The sequence below is a fragment of the Cebus imitator genome, unplaced genomic scaffold (genome assembly GCF_001604975.1).
Source record: "Cebus imitator isolate Cc_AM_T3 unplaced genomic scaffold, Cebus_imitator-1.0 Scaffold281, whole genome shotgun sequence".
In the NCBI taxonomy this organism is placed as follows: Eukaryota; Metazoa; Chordata; class Mammalia; order Primates; family Cebidae; genus Cebus; species Cebus imitator.
The window spans coordinates 1832954-1849559 of record NW_016107596.1 but is presented as its reverse complement, the minus strand read 5'-3'; the positions used below and the strand labels follow the sequence as shown (position 1 = coordinate 1849559).

The 16606-nt window shown below is 50.1% G+C and overlaps 1 protein-coding gene across 5 annotated transcripts in view; it reads left to right on the top strand.

Moving 5' to 3' along the window:
* The window catches only part of SLC6A1 (solute carrier family 6 member 1), a 42534-nt gene that overhangs the window by 14524 nt on the left and 11404 nt on the right, over positions 1 to 16606 (top strand). The window contains exons 1-7 of one of the 5 annotated variants that reach the window (XM_017501475.2): positions 5919 to 6021; positions 7550 to 7611; positions 8702 to 9031; positions 9424 to 9555; positions 10172 to 10272; positions 11753 to 11862; positions 13849 to 13981. In XM_017501475.2, coding sequence (XP_017356964.1) covers positions 8794 to 9031; positions 9424 to 9555; positions 10172 to 10272; positions 11753 to 11862; positions 13849 to 13981 — 714 coding nt within the window. In that variant the 5' untranslated portion in view covers positions 5919 to 6021; positions 7550 to 7611; positions 8702 to 8793. Of the gene's footprint in view, positions 1 to 5918; positions 6022 to 7549; positions 7642 to 8537; positions 8561 to 8701; positions 9032 to 9423; positions 9556 to 10171; positions 10273 to 11752; positions 11863 to 13848; positions 13982 to 16606 lie in introns of those variants that run through there. The other 4 variants (XM_037728845.1, XM_017501474.2, XM_017501473.2 and 1 more) reach the window with 4 other exon arrangements.

Sequence of the window (16606 nt, the reverse complement as noted above, 5' to 3'; positions counted from 1 at the left end):
TCTCGGGGCTCCCTGGATACCTGTAGGATTTGTCCAGCACAACCACAGGAGCCTTTTTGGAGCCAGAACTCAGAGGCTGTCATGCCAGCAGCCTCCCTTGGGTTTCTTAAAAAGAGCAGCAGGCCTTGTCCTTGTGGAGATTTGTCCTGGAGGGAGGTGGCTGCTGGAGATGGGCCATATTTGTGAGGCCAGTTACAAGTATGGAGGGCTTGGGGGGTTCCACAGGAACCCCATTAGAGACAGAAGAGAGGTTAACAGCTTGGACACAGGAGCCCAGCTGCTTGGGTCAAGGCTTGGCACCCCTACCTCCTAACTAGGAGACCTTTGGCAGGTCATTTTAACCTCTCCGTGCCTCAGTTTACCCATCAGTAAAATGGGGGATAAAAGCAATTTAACAGACAAAAACCATTTAGAGTGGGCCCTGGCACATTAGTGTGTTCAGCTCACTTCCTCCCTGTACTGAGCGCTTCTTTTTCTTTCACCCCTTGTTAATGAAAAGCCAGGGAATGTTTCTTTTTTGTCGATGGCTGCAGAAGGAGAACCATGACTCCTGAAGTCTGTTTCACCATTGGATGAGTCTCTCACATTCCATAGTTGCAAAGTTGAATTTGTTCTTTCCTGGGCTGTTGGGGTGGGGATGTCCTCTGACCTTCTTCCACATTGTGGTTTCAGGGGTGTCCTAGAAAACTGACTTCCAGGATCTCAGAGGCTAAGAGCAGAGGGGAAGGGCTAGAGCCTCCGTTTCTTCATCTGTCTGGGGCAGTGAGGCCAGGGAAACTCATCTTCATGCAGTCACACTTCTTTCCCTCTGGCACCCAGCAGGCATGCTTGGACAGGTCAGGTCATGAGGTCCGATAGGTCTAATGGCTTCAGGGAAGTGCCTGGGAGGCACTTCCTCGACAAGCAAATAGCACTAGCCTATGAGTCAGAGGGCCTGAGTCAAGTCCTGTGTGACCTTGGGCAGGTCATTTGACCTCTCTGGGCCTCAATGCCATCATCTGCAAAATGGCACCAGTGATTGTATTAGCTTCAATGTATTTAGCACCTGCTGAACTGGGCATGGTGCTAGAAAATTCAAATCCAGTCCTCACAGAGTGGAAAGTGGTTACTATTGACCTCCTTAATTGATGAAGAAACAAAAACTTTGAGAAAATAAGTAGCTTACTTGAAAGTCACCGTGGGATGTTGTGAAGAGTAGGCATGCAGTAAATGCTACTGACAAAGACACCTGCTTCTGCAAATTCCCTCTCAGGTACATTGAGGCAGCTGAGAGATTTATACCAAGGTGTGAAACTGCTTTCCTTCCTCTCTTGTGTAAGAGTGTATGGGGAGCTGGGAGCTGGGAGTCTGTCTGGTTCAGGCCACTCTCATGCTGTGTGACCTTGGGCCAGCCACCAATCTTTGTTGGGTTTTTTTCTTCATCTATAGAATGCCATGGTAGACCAGGTGCCCCAGTTTGGCATGGAGCAAGTCTGGACCAGGAAGGAGGCCAGTTGGGTCTCGGCCCTAAGCACCACTGTGCATGGGGCTGAGGATCCAAGAATGAGGCGTCCCATTTAGACCCCAAGCTGTCCCGACTAATGCATCTGTCCTGTAGCCTCCATCCCCCTGCAGGCCTGGCTGGCCTCTGAGGTCTTGTTAAAATGCTGGGCCTCGGAGGCCCTCTCTGGCGGCTCCCTTTCCATCAGGGAACCTTCTTCAGGGAGCTTTCCCTGACCCAGGACAGCGCGTGGCAAGCACTGCCCAAAGCACCTGTCGTCCTGCACAGTCCCAACCCCCCTCTAACCTTCTGCGCCTGATCATCCACTATTAATTGGTCTTCACATTTGTATAACATTTTTCAATTACAAAGCACTTTTGCAGCCATTCATCTCTTTGAGTGGCAGCCTAAGCTGCTATTTATTGACACTTCCTGTGTGCCAGGCCCTTGGCTGGCCTCTTTCCATGCATTATCATGCAATTCTCAGAGCAATTCTGTGAAATCCACATTTACAGATGAGAAAATTGGGATTCAAGCAAGCCAGAGATCTAGCCCCATTACACAGAGATTTGAATGAAGTCCCATGAAATAATCTGGGTCACCCCTGACTTAACAGCTTCTGAAGCTGTCGTATGTGCCTCAGTCATGGGACCTGCTTAAAAATCAGCTTCTCATTGAGTGGGGCCCAAGATTCTGCGCATCTGACAGGCTCCCAGGTGATGCTGACGCTGTCTCTTAAAGAACTGCACTTTGAGAAGCAAGGCCCCGAGTCGCTGGGCGGTTTGAGACTCCTTAACAATAGCCCCCAGCTGGCAAGGCTGTTTCCTTATCTGTCAGATGGGTGATGCAGCCCTGGCTTACACAGATGGAATGATGCCTGGATGATATAGGGCCTGCGAAATGCCTGGCACACAATAGGTGCTCAATAAGTGCTAGCTCTTCTCCTTCGATGGGAGCTGGCGTGAGTCTGAGTACACAACAGATGCTCAATAAAGCCTTGTCCAATGAATTGAGCCTAGCATTCTTCGCAAAGGCAGAGAATAAACTGTATTATGTTTCCTCTTGGAATGAAGCCAAACTCAATATTAATTTCTTTCTTGAACCGCGGAGTTTCAAAAAGGAAGAAAGGCAAAGTAGAGTGATTGCACTCTGATGCAAGCCTCTCTAATTTCTGTGATTACACAACGAGAGCAAAGCAGGCATAGTACAGCCTCAAGGAGGGGGTGGGACTGGGGTGGGGGGAGGGGAGGAGCAGGCCCTACTACCAGGCCCACTGCTCCCCCTCCTCACTTCCCTGGCTCTTCAGGGCTCCCCACTCACCCCATGGCAGGGCCATGGCCTGGGACAATGACAGCCCTGAGACTCCAGCCCTGGCCTTTCGGTCTCTGCCTAGGTCCCCACCCCACGCAGCCGCCCGTGTCTCTGATGCAGTGGAACAGAGAGAGATTGTCCAACGTGGCTTCCACACACTCCCCTCCCCCTGGCCTGCCATCTGGCCCAGGACTGGGCTGCTCACAGCCAATCATCTAGCAAGGCCCATGGGCCCCACCTCCAGAATAGATCCTGGGTGCTGGTGCCATGTCCCCCCACCTCTGCCCATCCAGCCACCGCCATGCAAGCCTCCAACATCTCTCTGGACTGGTAGCCTCTGAACATGTCTCCCTGCTTCCCTCTTGCCCCTCGGCAGCCCCTTCTGGGCAGCCAGAGGGAGACTCCTAAACTAACCGTAAGTCAGATGTCCCCACTACCTCAACCCCTCACTTCCTCCCATCCCACTTAGAATGAAACCTGAATCCTTGCTGTGGCCTCTGAGACCTGTGTGGCCTGGCCCCTGCCCACCACCTCTACCTGAATCTGTTTCCTCTCACACTGGACTCCAGCCACCTTGGCTACCTTGGTGTCTTTCAACGGTGCGAGGCTCACTCCTGCCTCGGGGCCTTTGCACTTGCTGCTCCCTCTGTTTGAAATACCGTATCCCAGAGAATCTCATTTCTGGCTCCTAATTCAGATTGAATATGTTTTGGTTTTGGCTCAGGCCAAATAAAACAAGCCCAAGGGCCAGTTTTGACCCATTTTGCCACTTCTGATGTAGGGCTTCCAAACTGTACATGTTTTCTTTCTCTTACAAAGCATCTTGTCATTCAGAGATTGGCAAAGGAGTTCTTTGTGCTTGGTTTGGCCCCATTTTTATCAATGGCCTTAACACTTGGTCGTAGAGCATACACTGAGGAAGGATGAGGTAGCCTGGGAACATTTCACCATCTTCCTGCCTCGAGTGTCTTTCACTAACTCCCTCCTTTCCAGAGGCCCCATGAGTGAGTCTTCTTCTGGTTTACAAATCTGATCCCGTTATCAGCCCTGCCTCACCCCTGTAACTAGTCTGAAAGTCCCTCAGCCCAGTGTCCAAGGCCCTCCACACACTGACCTTCCCAGATTCACACTTCATACTTTAGTTCATGCACTTTCCTCCACTTGGGGCAGCTTTTCTCCCTTTTTAAACCTGATGAACACCTATTCAGCCTTCAAAGCCCTGCTCAAATGACCCCTCACCTAGGATACTTTCTCTGGCTGGATTAATGCATTTCTTCTAGGCCTACCATGTCTTCTTCTTACACCTCTTGCACCTACCACAGGATATTATGATCAGCTATAGGCAGAAATATTTCTCCTTCTAGACCATGACCTTGACAAGGGCAAGGTTCTTGTCTTATTAAATTCTCACATCCTGAGTGTCCGCCCCAGCTCCATGCACATAGGAGGCCTCAGTAAGTATTTACAGAAACAAATCTTTCTGCTGGAACCTGTTAGTTCACTGATTCAGACTCTGGTGACCAGGGTGTAGTTCAGAATACAAAATGCTTGAAGAGATGGAGCCATCATCGACTCAGCACATAGCATGTGCTCAGTAAATACTTGCAGAATGAATGTGTTAGTGAGTACAGAGGACTTGACTTGTCGTCACTGGTGGTCTGACATTAGTGTGCCCTTTGAACGTGGCTTTGGTGGAATTAAGCTAACCGTGGTATAGTATGCACCTGAAGGAAAGTGGAGCCGGATTCTGGGTCTGCAGAATGTTGTCACCTGATGAGGAAGAACTGAAAGACGCTGGAAGAAGGCTTTGGAAAAATGCCCAAATTATGAGAAGGTGAGAGATGCTCCTTCCGCCTGCTCTATCAGCAGGTAAAGGAGGCAATCACAGGCTGGCACTATCCTGAGTGGAAGAAACGCGTGGTCTTGCCAATACAGACCCACAGAGCTGTCCTCCAACACGATCCCCAAGAACCACAAAACACAGGGGTGTGTCTCGGGAAAGGAAGTCACAACTCGCATAAAGGTTGCTTCTGCTTCAGGGAAATGTTCTAGAAAGACAGCCAGGTTACCTTGCCGTGAACTCACACACAGCTGTGCTTTCTTCATGTTATTTTTCATAGGAGAGGGAAGTGCCAGGAATTAAAATTGCCAAAGCACTGTTCCCCCAGGTGTGTGGGTGAGGCACGCTTCCTGGGACCACTCCGTTTCAGCGTTGGGTGCCAGGTGTGCTCACCAGCAGGCGGCTCTTTATCAATTTCCTCCCGTGGACTGGATGTTTGGGATTTTGTTTTGTACCAGATTTTATTACAGAATAATTTTTTAAATTAACTAAACAAGCAAATACACCATTCCCAGCTTCTGACTGGCCCAAGATGCTGGGCTAGACCTCTTTGCCGTTGTACAAAGAGTACCCTAAACCAAAAAACTTGACATTTCTGTTAGCTGGTATTCCCCAGGAGGATGAAAAGGATGGTCTCCACTAGAGTTTTTAAAGTGCTGGAGACACTGAAAAACCTGAATAGTACGCCCTTAATTAATGTTAGTCTGTATTGTTATTGTTGTTGTTATTGCCTTCTGGGAAGTTATGAATGCCAGGTTCAGAACAACGGATCCATACGCAGATGGTGGCGATTGCAGTGAGAACAATGGCTGAGGTTTCCTAAGCCTTAACTAGGTGCCAGGCATAGTTTTACGTGCTCTGCATACATGATCTCATTTAATCATCCCCGTAACCCTCTAAAGGAGGTATCATTGTCCTCCCATTTTACAGAAGTAACGGACCCAGCATTGGTAGGTGTTGGAGGGAGCTGGGGTCTGTCTGACTTAGCACCAGAGTGGCTTTGCTGCTGTGTAAGTCAAAGAGGCTTCTCAGTCCTAAATCCTCAAAGAAGTATGAGTTATATCAATTCATGGCTTTACTTTGTTTATCTTCATATGTTCCACGTCCTCTAAAAGGAAAACTCCACGTAGAGTCATGTGGCTCTTCCTAGGGAAGTTCTAGGCATTTGGCTGAATCTGAATACATATCCCCGTATTCCAGAAATTGGAAATCACACGTATGTCTTCTTTATGGCGAGGTCTTCAGAGCATCCACCATCTCTGATCGCTCAGGGCTTGGCATGAGGAGGTGCTCAATATAGTCATGGAGAAGAACTCATGGAATGAACTTCCTAGTGAACCAGAGGAACGGTGCAGAGATTTAAGATTGCAGCAGGAACCCCCAAGCCAATGTAAGCAAAACATCTGTTTCATGACTGTGGGAATGTTTTGTAAAATCCAAGCACTAGTCTGAAGAAAGCCTGGAACTGCAAACTAGGAGCTTTGACACACTCTCTCTATCTTTTGAGCTCTAGTTTTCTCCTTCCTCAGCAGACCAACTCTCACTCTAAGTACAAGACGGGCAGAGGATGGCTGCCCCAGAGTCCCCGAGTCACTGGCAAAACTGCCCCTCTTCCTGGGTCCCATGCCAAATTCTCAGGGAAGGAGTTTGATTGGCTAGCCTGGGTCAGGTGGTCAGTCCTGGTCTGAGATGACTGGATCATTTTGAACAAATATGGCAGCCAGAGCCCACAAGTTTAGATCATGGGACAGTTAAGGGCATCATTGTTATGGCAGTTAATGGCTGAGGCTGCTCTCTCCTGCGTATCCCAAGACTCCCTGGTAGACCACAGAATTGGCCGCCTCCTACTTCCTGCCATTCTCCAGGAGGGGAGGCAGGTGCCCTACTGAGTCCAGAGCTCTCTCTGACATTGCTGTGCCCAGACCAGGATCTAGATGGGCATCCAAGAGCAACCTGTGTGCCTTAAAGGAGCTCAAAGTGAGCAGGCCATCCCTGAGAGCGAGGAGCAGGGGTGGCGGGAAAGTTTGGATTATCTGAAGATGGCCTGGTTCTCCGTGAACTCTGGGAGGAGATGATGGTGTTTGGTAATGGGGACTGCATGTGACAGGCTGGAGGGTGAGTGCACAGCAGACCGGACCCTGCTGGGCAACGCTGTGGGGAGGAGGCCGTGGGGGGTGGGCCAGGGCCACGCAGCATTGCTTTGGCGCAGCTCCCACCTCTGACGGTCCGCAGACCAGTGCTTCACTTGCTCTGGTTTGTTCTGAGGGTTCCATAAGTTTATTTTGTGTTATTTTATTAAATCAAGTCACTTTTGTAGAACATTATAGAAATTTTTTAAAAAAGCACAAAGAAGAAAACAAGAATCACTCATAAACTAAGCATTGTAACCATCTTTGGGTGTATCCTTTTTTTAAACAGATTTGTGGGGAGGGGGAGAAAATGGGGTAATTTGCAATAAACTGGATACTTGCTTTTCTCACCCCAAAACAAGGTGCTCTTTCTTGTGTTCTTTCGTGGTCTTTTTGTAACATTTCCACAAGCTTGGATGGAGGATGGAGAAAAGTCTCAGCTGTATTCGTTGGCTCCCACTGGGACCCAGAGAACGGCAGTGCCTCTGTTGGTTTCTCTTTTCCTCTGATAAAACTATGGAACATCTTCTCCACACTGCCCTCATCCCACCCCACATCTGTCCCGAGGGCAGCGGGTCCCAGTCCTGCATGTTCCCGGCACCCCGAGGGCCAGTGCCATGTTGCATGGACTTGCTGCGGCCACCCTGGCTGGGGACGCTCTGCGGGACACATGCACAGCCCGGATACCCCGGCAGGCTCCCCGCACCCCTGCTGTTCCCTGTAGGAGCCGCCTGCCCGCCCTGCCGCTGCCTCACCATCCCTCCTCTCCTTCCCTTCTCTGCTGTGCAGGCTCTCACCCAGGGTGGCAGAAGGAGCCCTTCTGGAGCTGACCCACCCCCGACGACCATCAGGTAACGTCAACAGCCACAGAAGCAACATCCGTGAGTGGAGTTCTCCCTCTTAACCAAGCCAGGGAAAAGCACGCTTGCAGCAATTACAGCTGAGTTTTCACACAACTCTATAAGCCAGAGGGGATTGCCCTCATTTTATAGATGGGGAAACTGAGTACCAACAAGAGCAGTACTTAGTAGTCGTATTGAGAGTAGTACTGAGCAGTAGTACTTAGCTGGTAGAAGACAGACTAGAGATTTGAACTCAGGACTGGTCTCAGCCCAGTTTCCTCCACTGTACCGTACCCCACGCTGCCCCTGGAACTAAAGAGATAAGAAGGCTGTAGAGTGCCAGTAGAATCTTGGGGTGACTAAAGGCTGAAAGAGGTCATCTAAACCAGTGGTCCTTCCTCAGCTGAGGGCCAGGGCTGGGCTGCCAGCATAAGAATCTCTTTTGGCAGAGTTTGTTAAAAGTATAGACTCAGGGCTTCCTGTAACCCAGTGAGAGATGTACCAGTGTCGTCCTCATTTTAAAAGATAGGGACACAGAGAGGTTGAGTGTACTCATAGTCACACAGCTCAAAAGTGGTAAAGTGGACTGTGATCAGAGGTCGTAACTCCTAGGCTTTGCCATCTTCACCCGGACCCTCCATAGTGGGAACAGTGGGGACAGCTTTCTCCCCATTTGCAAGCCACAGGCTGAGCTCCTTCCTTGCTTGCCCTGGCCATGGCTAGTATGGCCTCAGAGTGTGACAAGTCTCCCAATTGTATCCTTGGAGGCAAAGTTAAAGATTTTATGATTAAATACTTAATATTTCCTGTTGGAAGTTTGGTGGCCTCAGATTTCTCCTCTGAGCAGGACATACAACAGAGGGTTGGACACAGATGGCCAGAGTTGAAGCTAGGCCAGGAAACATCGCTGTGTCTTTGGAAACAAAAGTCACCTTCCTTCCTCCGAGAGCAAGGGCGGGTGAGAGGAAGAGGGTTTACGGAGAGCCTTTTCAAGCCCCTAGCTGGTGTGTGGGTTATTTTGTTTTTGTCATTTTAGGGTGCAGCAACTCCAAGATCCTACTCTCTTTCTGTGTCTATCACCCCACCCCTGTCCTCCTAGGGTGACCTTGAGCCGCAAAACTGCTGTCCACGTGGACCGGGGCTGACATCGCACGTCCATCTGCCAGGACCCCGGCGTCCAAATTCCGAGACATGGCAACCAACGGCAGCAAGGTGGCCGATGGGCAGATCTCCACCGAGGTCAGCGAGGCCCCTGTGGCCAATGACAAGCCCAAAACCTTGGTGGTCAAGGTGCAGAAGAAGGCAGCGGACCTCCCCGACCGGGACACGTGGAAGGGCCGCTTCGACTTCCTCATGTCCTGCGTGGGCTACGCCATTGGCCTGGGCAACGTCTGGAGGTTCCCCTATCTCTGCGGGAAAAATGGTGGTGGTAGGTGCTGGCCTGGAGACCTCCTGGCTTGGTCTGGACCTTGCAGAAAGGATCCTGCTTAGGCATTTTTCTGGGCCAACTGTAGGAGAAAAGCCCCCCTAAAGACTCCAGAGGGAGGATCAGGCCCATTCTTGCTTCATGTCCCTTTATCAAGATTCTGAAAGGACAATTGTCCTCTGTTAATGATACCAAGAAGTTCATCTATTCACTTGCAAAAAAAAACAAGGGATGTATTTTGCGTAAGGCTGTCCTTGGGCCTGCGTTTGCCTGTGGGGCCTACTTTTGTGGCAGGTATAAAGAAATCCTGGATAGGGACGCAGAACCATGGCACTCCACCAGGGTGGGTCTCGAAAGTCTTGGGGCCATGAGCATCTGTCTTCTTTACCCTGCAGGAGCCTTCCTGATCCCCTACTTCCTGACACTCATCTTTGCGGGGGTCCCTCTCTTCCTGCTGGAGTGCTCCCTGGGCCAGTACACGTCCATCGGGGGGCTGGGGGTATGGAAGCTGGCTCCTATGTTCAAGGGTAAGTCTGCAGAGCGGGGCCCTGGGCAGTGTCTGCCCACACACACTCCTGCCCCTCTGGAGAGAGGGACCTGTCTACGCAGACTGGTGCTGACATTACATATCTGCCCACCAGGTGCATGTGTGAGCAGAGTGAGGGCTATTGCAAGAGGCCAGGTGACAGAATACTGTGCCAGTCAGAAACTAGGGAGGTGGCATGGAGAGGCCCAATCCAGAGTCCCCTGCACATCAGCCTGCTCTGTCCCATTAGCCCATGTATTTCCCCTGCACGGGCTGGGTGCGACTTTCTTTGCCTCATGCTTAGTGCCTGACAGGCACCCAGGCAGACACATGGTGAGTCGTGCTCACTGACCGAGGGCCTGGGCCCCATCTTTTCTGACAAGCTGAGACCACAGCCCTCCCTGCCACCAGCCTGCACTGGGCCCAAGACATGAGTCCTGGCCCCTGGCTTGCCAGATGTGCATGGCCTTCAGCAAGTCACTGCCTCTGTCTTAGCCTCAGTGTCCTCAGTAATGCCTGTCTCCAAGATCATTAAGATCGTAGAGGCTGTGGAGCACGCCAGGACAGTTCACGTCGATTCTGTATTAAGTGGATGCATGACTCTGTTTCGCTCCCAGGCGTGGGCCTTGCGGCTGCTGTGCTGTCATTCTGGCTGAACATCTACTACATTGTCATCATCTCCTGGGCCATCTACTACCTGTACAATTCCTTCACCACGGTGAGTGGTCCCTTTGACTACCTCCTCCAGCAGGAGCCACACCCAGAGCCCACCCTCAGCCTGCCACAGCCACCACTCTGCTGACAAGGCCATTCTTCCAGGAGTGGGGAACTTGGTTTGTCTTTCGTGGGCCTTGGTCTCCCCATAACAGCCATAGCCTCGCAAATTTAGCGTCTCCTCTGGGCCAGGCACTCCTTGTAGGCTCACATCCAGTGCTAATGACACCCCTCTCAAGTGGGTCTTGTTAGCCCATTTTATATGGATGCAGACAGCCTGGGTTCAAATCCTGACTCTATACCAGCTGTGCAACTTCAGAAAAGAGACTTAACCTCTCTGAGTCTCAGTGCCCTCATTTATAAAATGGAAATAAAATCAGAACCTGCCCCAGTTCCTCAAAAAATTAAACACAGAATTACCATATGATCCAGCAATTCTGCTTCTGAGTAGATACCCAAAGAATTAAAAGCAGGCTCTCAAGGAGATATTTGTATGCTCCTGGTCATAGAAGCACTATTCACAGTAGCCAAAGGTGGAAGGAACCCAAGTGTTCATTGATAAATGAATTGATAAGCAAAACGTGGTCTATTCATACAATGGAATGTAATTCAGTCTTTAAAAGGAAGGAATTCTGACACATGTCAACATGGATGAACCTTGAGGACATTATGTTAAGTGAAATAAGCCAGTCACAAAAATACAAATACTGCATGATATTGCTTATATGAGTTCCCTAGAGTAGTCAAATTTATAGATTTGGATTTTTACTTTACCTTTTCTACAGAAAGTGGAATGATGGTTGCCAGGGGTTGTGGGTAGAGGGTGAGGAGTTGTTGTTTGATGGGTAGAGTTTCAGTTTTGCAAAATGAAAAAGTTCTGGAGAAAGATGGTGACAGTGTTAGGCAATGCGTTTCTCAGAACGTGTTCCCATTGTGAAGTGACACATGACTGTATTTGCAGAGGTGTGGCAGGGTTAAGGGAGCTACATTACAGATATACTTAACGCTTCTAAATCGTACACTCACAAATGGTTAAGATGGTAAATGTTATGAGTATTTTATCATAATAAAAAAATGAAAGAAAACAAAAGTGAAACCCACCTCATAGGGTTGTTATGAGGATTAAGGAGCAGATATGTGTAAGGAACTTAGAACTGTGCCTGGCAGAGAACAAGGCCTGCGTTTGCCGTTGTTATCCTAGGGCAGAGTTGCATGAGTGAGGTCTCTCACCCAGCGTCACATGGTGGGGAGGTAGCCCCAGCTGTGGCTTGCTCTGGCACTTAGTAGCTGTGCATTCTCAAGCAAGTGACTGTCCCTCTCTGATCTGTCAAATGGGGATCATAATGCTACTTGCCTCCCAGAGCTTCTGGGAAGGGGAGGTGTGAGGAGGCTTGGGGACCATGAGGGTGGGCAGGGTGCACTGGGACCACCCATGCCAGCCCCTGGGAGCCCAGCAGGATGTGTCCTCATGACTGCCCTTGCAGACGCTGCCGTGGAAACAGTGTGACAACCCCTGGAACACAGACCGCTGCTTCTCTAACTACAGCATGGTCAACACCACCAACATGACCAGCGCTGTGGTGGAGTTCTGGGAGTGAGTATGGGGCCGTCGGGGGATAGCAGGGATGGGCATGCCAGCCAGAGCCTGGCAGGAGACAGAGGCCCCTCAGAGGCGGAACAGAAGAGGTGGATAAAGGCGCTACAGTCATGTGTCACATCATGGACCACATGTACAATGGTGGTCCCATAAGATTATAACACTGGGTTTTTACTTTACCTTTTCTACATCTAGACATGGCTAGTACAGAAATCGCTGTGTTATAGCTGCCTGCAATATTCACTACGGTCATGTGCTGTACGGGTTTGTAGCCTAGGAGCCATGGGCCACACCATATGGTGTAGGAGTCTAGCACGCTATACCATCTAGGTTTGTGTAAGTACATGCTATCGTATGTACACCGCAACAAAGCTGCCTCACAACATATTTCTCAGAAAGTATCCCTGTTGTTAAGTGACACATGACTATAGTTGCAGAGTTGTGGCGGGCCTAAAGCAGCCACAAGGGATGCTGAAGGCCTTTTCTCCCCAGAAAGAGTTGGACTGTAGATGGAGCCATGAGACACGCAAGCTCTGACCTTTGATAGCGAAACCCAGCTACCTGCAGAGCCATGGTCCAGCAGGGAGAGTACATTCCCCAACATCTCTGCCTCTAATATCCTGCCAAGGCCTCCCACTGGTCAAACCCAGCTAGAAGCCAGAGAGCAGGCGGCAAGGTAATATAGCCATAGCCATCAGCACGGAGCCTGGCACAGAGTAGTCAAGAGGGAGAGTGGATCAGAGAGGCAAACGGAGGGGAATAACCAGCACAGCAGTTAGAATCACCTGGAGAGGTCGACCACATCCTGATTCATCCTGAAAACCAGGCTGATCTACTTACAAACCCAGAGTCATTCGGAATAAACATGCACACACTCTGGCCATAGGGAGGACCATGCTGACTGTATCTTCAGGGGAGTACCTTGTAGCGATGTGTGTTGGGGGCACTGACATGACACAATGAGGTGCTGGGGCCCAAATCTCTCTGGCATGAAGGAAGCGCCTGTGCTGGAACAGCTCAGAGGGATCCAGGAGCAGTCCAGAAGGTCCCAGAGCACCTTGGATTAGCTCCCAAGAGGAGCTGTTCTCAGGCAGTGTCAGAATCAGCATTGCCTGATCTCTTCGTGGACCAGCGTCCGTAGCTACACTGTTTCCTTACAAATAAAAATAAAATTTTGCTCCAGCGAGTTCTGTTTCCCGGCATCTCCCACACTCAGCTCGCAGGCATGTTTGGACTTTTCATTCAACCATTTGTTCAATAAACACTTCTTGAGCTCCTACTATGTGCCAGCAGATGAGAGGCACGGACGCCCAAGCAGGCAATGGCACCACCAGGCAGCCAGTGCGAAGAGGAGGGAAGCACAGGCGGCTGGGCTGCGGGGACCCTGGGGAGGCCCCTGGTTCAGCCTGGGTGGCAGGGAGTGGCATCTAGAGGAGAAAACTGCAGGGCAGGCAGGTGCTGGAGAGGAAGAGTGTGAAGGCTGGGAGGCAGGTGAGGCCAGGCCAGGCACCGGGGAGCGGGCTGCAGCGAGTGCTGAGAGGAGGGGGAGACGCAGGTGCCTTGAAAGGTGGCCGGGGAGTTTGGGCTTCATTCTGAGAACAAGCAGGAGCTATTCATTGCAGTAAGCAGAGGAGTGACATGATCAGACTTGCAGGTTAGAAGGCTCTCTGGGGCTGGAGAGGGGACAGAGCAAAAATGAAGGCAGGGTCCCACTAGGGAGCCACTGGGCCATCAGATGAGCAGTAGTGGCTGACTCAGGCCCTGGCAGGTCCTGCTCTCTTTGATCTCTTGACCAAACAGCACTTTCTACTGATTAGTATAATGGGCCTTGCAGTCCCCAGCCACCTCTTGAATCACGGTGATGATGGTGTCGGCACAATTCCAGGGCAGGGTGTCGTCTGTGGCCATGCCCCAGGCACCCCTGGGTCACTCCAGCTCCCACCAGCTCCATGCAACTTTCTCCTCTCTCCACTGTTTGACCAGGCGCAACATGCATCAGATGACAGACGGGCTGGATAAGCCAGGTCAGATCCGCTGGCCACTGGCCATCACGCTGGCCATCGCCTGGATCCTGGTGTATTTCTGTATCTGGAAGGGTGTCGGCTGGACCGGAAAGGTAAGGGATATATGTGCACAGTGAGGACAGGCGGGCACTGGAGAGACGAACAGGTCTACAAAGGAAGCTCTGCACAACAACTCCCAGGAGGCCCATCCAACCTTGAATTAAGTGGGTCCCTGCATCACTTGTGTGTGTCAGTTTCCTTTACTGCAAAATGGGAATAATAACATCACCTTACCTTCTAGGGTGGTTATGAGGATGAAAGGAAATAGTGCAAGTCAGGCGCGTAGCACAGTGCCAAGCTCACAGCAAGTCCCATGGGATTCCACTGGGCACAACAGAGTCAACTCAAAACAGAGGGCAAATGCTCCCGGACTGTCGAACAAACTTTCCCAGAGCATCTGCTCTGCATCAAACCGTGTGCTAGGTACAGAAGCTCCAGAGATGACAGCTTCATATCCTGGCCCTTGAGGAACAACAGAGGTGAACAGGCTAATGGTTAAAGACTCAGGCTCTGTATTAAGCAGTCCGTGAGTTCAGATCCCAACCTCATCATTTACTAGCTGTGAGCTCAGGCAAGTCACTTTGCCTCCCTGAAACTCAGTTTCCTTCTCTGTAAAATGGGACTAATAATTATACTTATCTGTTGGTTTATTATGATAATCAGATGAGACGGTAATTTTGTCAAGCACTCAGCGCCTAGTAAGGGGAGTTGTTATTGTTTTTTTTGAGACAGAATCTTGCTCTGTTGCCGGGTTGGAGTGCAGTAGCTCAGTCTCGGCTCACTGCAACCTCTACCTCCAGGGTTCAAGCAATTCTCCTGCCTCAGCCTCCTGAGTAGCTGGGACTATGGGCCACCACGCCCAGCTAATTTTTGCATTTTTAGTAGAGATGGGGTTTCACCATGTTGGCCAGGCTGGTACCCACCTCCTGGCCTCGTGATACACCCACCTCGGCCTCCCAAATGCTGGGATTACAGGCATGAGCCACCGTGCCCGGCCCTGCTCTTGTTTTTATTATCAGCAAGTGCAGAGCAAATACCAAGCTGGGATGTCCAGCCTGGGGACACCTGGGAGGTGGAAAACTGGCCTTCCCCCACCTCTTTTCCCTCCCAAGCCCTACCCCAGGAATTTTGGGACAGAAGATGGCAGAGCCTCTCACTGACCTTGACCTGAAGGGAAAGTGTGTTGACTCAGATCTTACAGCAAGTCAAGGGCAGAGAAGGGATTTGTACTGAATAAACCGGAAGCAGGAAGGTCAGAACTACCCAAGAAGCGGACTCACGGTGCTAGAAGCAGTAGTAGAAATGAACGAAGCAGAACCTTAACAAATTCCGCACTTCGGCGTAGGCAGAGCTGGTGAAAAGCTGCCCTAGTTCCATGCAGTGGGAACTCTGGACTCACTGAGTTCTCAAATCCAAGCCTGGTGTAAAAATATCTCTGATCCATTCCTAGGACTAGGGATGTTGAAAGAGAGCACGAGCGTCTCCCAGTCTAACTTTAGGGAGCAGAAAAGTATAGGGTTTGTGGGCTTTGGAAGGGTTTGAATCTCAGTCCCTGAGTTTCTAGCTGTGTGCACTTGAGCAAGCCATTTCACCTCTCTGAGCTTCAGTCTCCCCATCTGTTCAATGGTCACAATAACAGCACCTTACAGGGTCATCACAAAGACTAAGGGAGATGAGTAGAATGCTTAGCGTATGGCTCACACGTAGTAAGCACTCCATACATAGTATTACTTGTGATCATTTTGGAGTGGTAATTAGAGTTCCTGCTACGTTAGGAGTCTGGCCACTTCTTGGGGACAGAGAGTAGGGCCCCCTCACTGCATATATTGAGGATGTCAACCAATCCATCCACAAACATTTTACTGAATACCTGCTGTGTCCCTGGCTTCATGCTGAACACGGAAGGCACAGGGAAGTACGAGACTGAGGCGACATATAGTAAGCCAGCTGTATGTCCTCATGTGACCCACCGTTCTGAGCAGTAGGTGTGACTGTGCCCAGTTTCCAGACATGAGAAAGTGAAGCTATGGCGTTGATCCTCAGTTACACAGCTCGTGGGTGACACAGATGAGTTCGATTTCCCTTTTCCTAGCTTCAAGCACAATGAGTTTTCTTGCGGATTGTGACTGCCTTCCTTAATCCTACAGAATCTTGGGGTCGAGTCAGGTAGGTGAAGCCAAGGCAGTGAACTGTTCATGCTGTCCAGGGAGCAGGCTCATATTAGGCTCTGAGATATGAAGGTCATTGAACTTGAACATTGCTCTTCCACACTAGTGAGCAAAGAAATGCAATTTTAGACAATGATTACCAATTTGGCAAGAAGTAATTGTTTAAATGATGATACCGAATGCTGGCCTTGTGAGAGGAAGACACTCTGCAATGCCAGGTGAAGTTCCATTTCTAGAAGGCAACAAGCTGATATGGATCAAAAGCCTGGGACGAGTTTATTCCTTTTAACTCAGTATTTCCACCTCTACAAATTTGTCCCAAGAGTGGTATAATAATTCTGTAGCAGGAGATTTATGTACAGGGGTGTTTAATGTGGTTTTATTTAGAGTCACAAAATTGGAGGTAACCTAAATGCATAACAGTGGGGGAACTTAGATTGGTAGGGCCTTCTGAGGGACTGTTTTGTATAATTAAAATGTCAAATTGTTCATGAGGCAATAAAACAATGT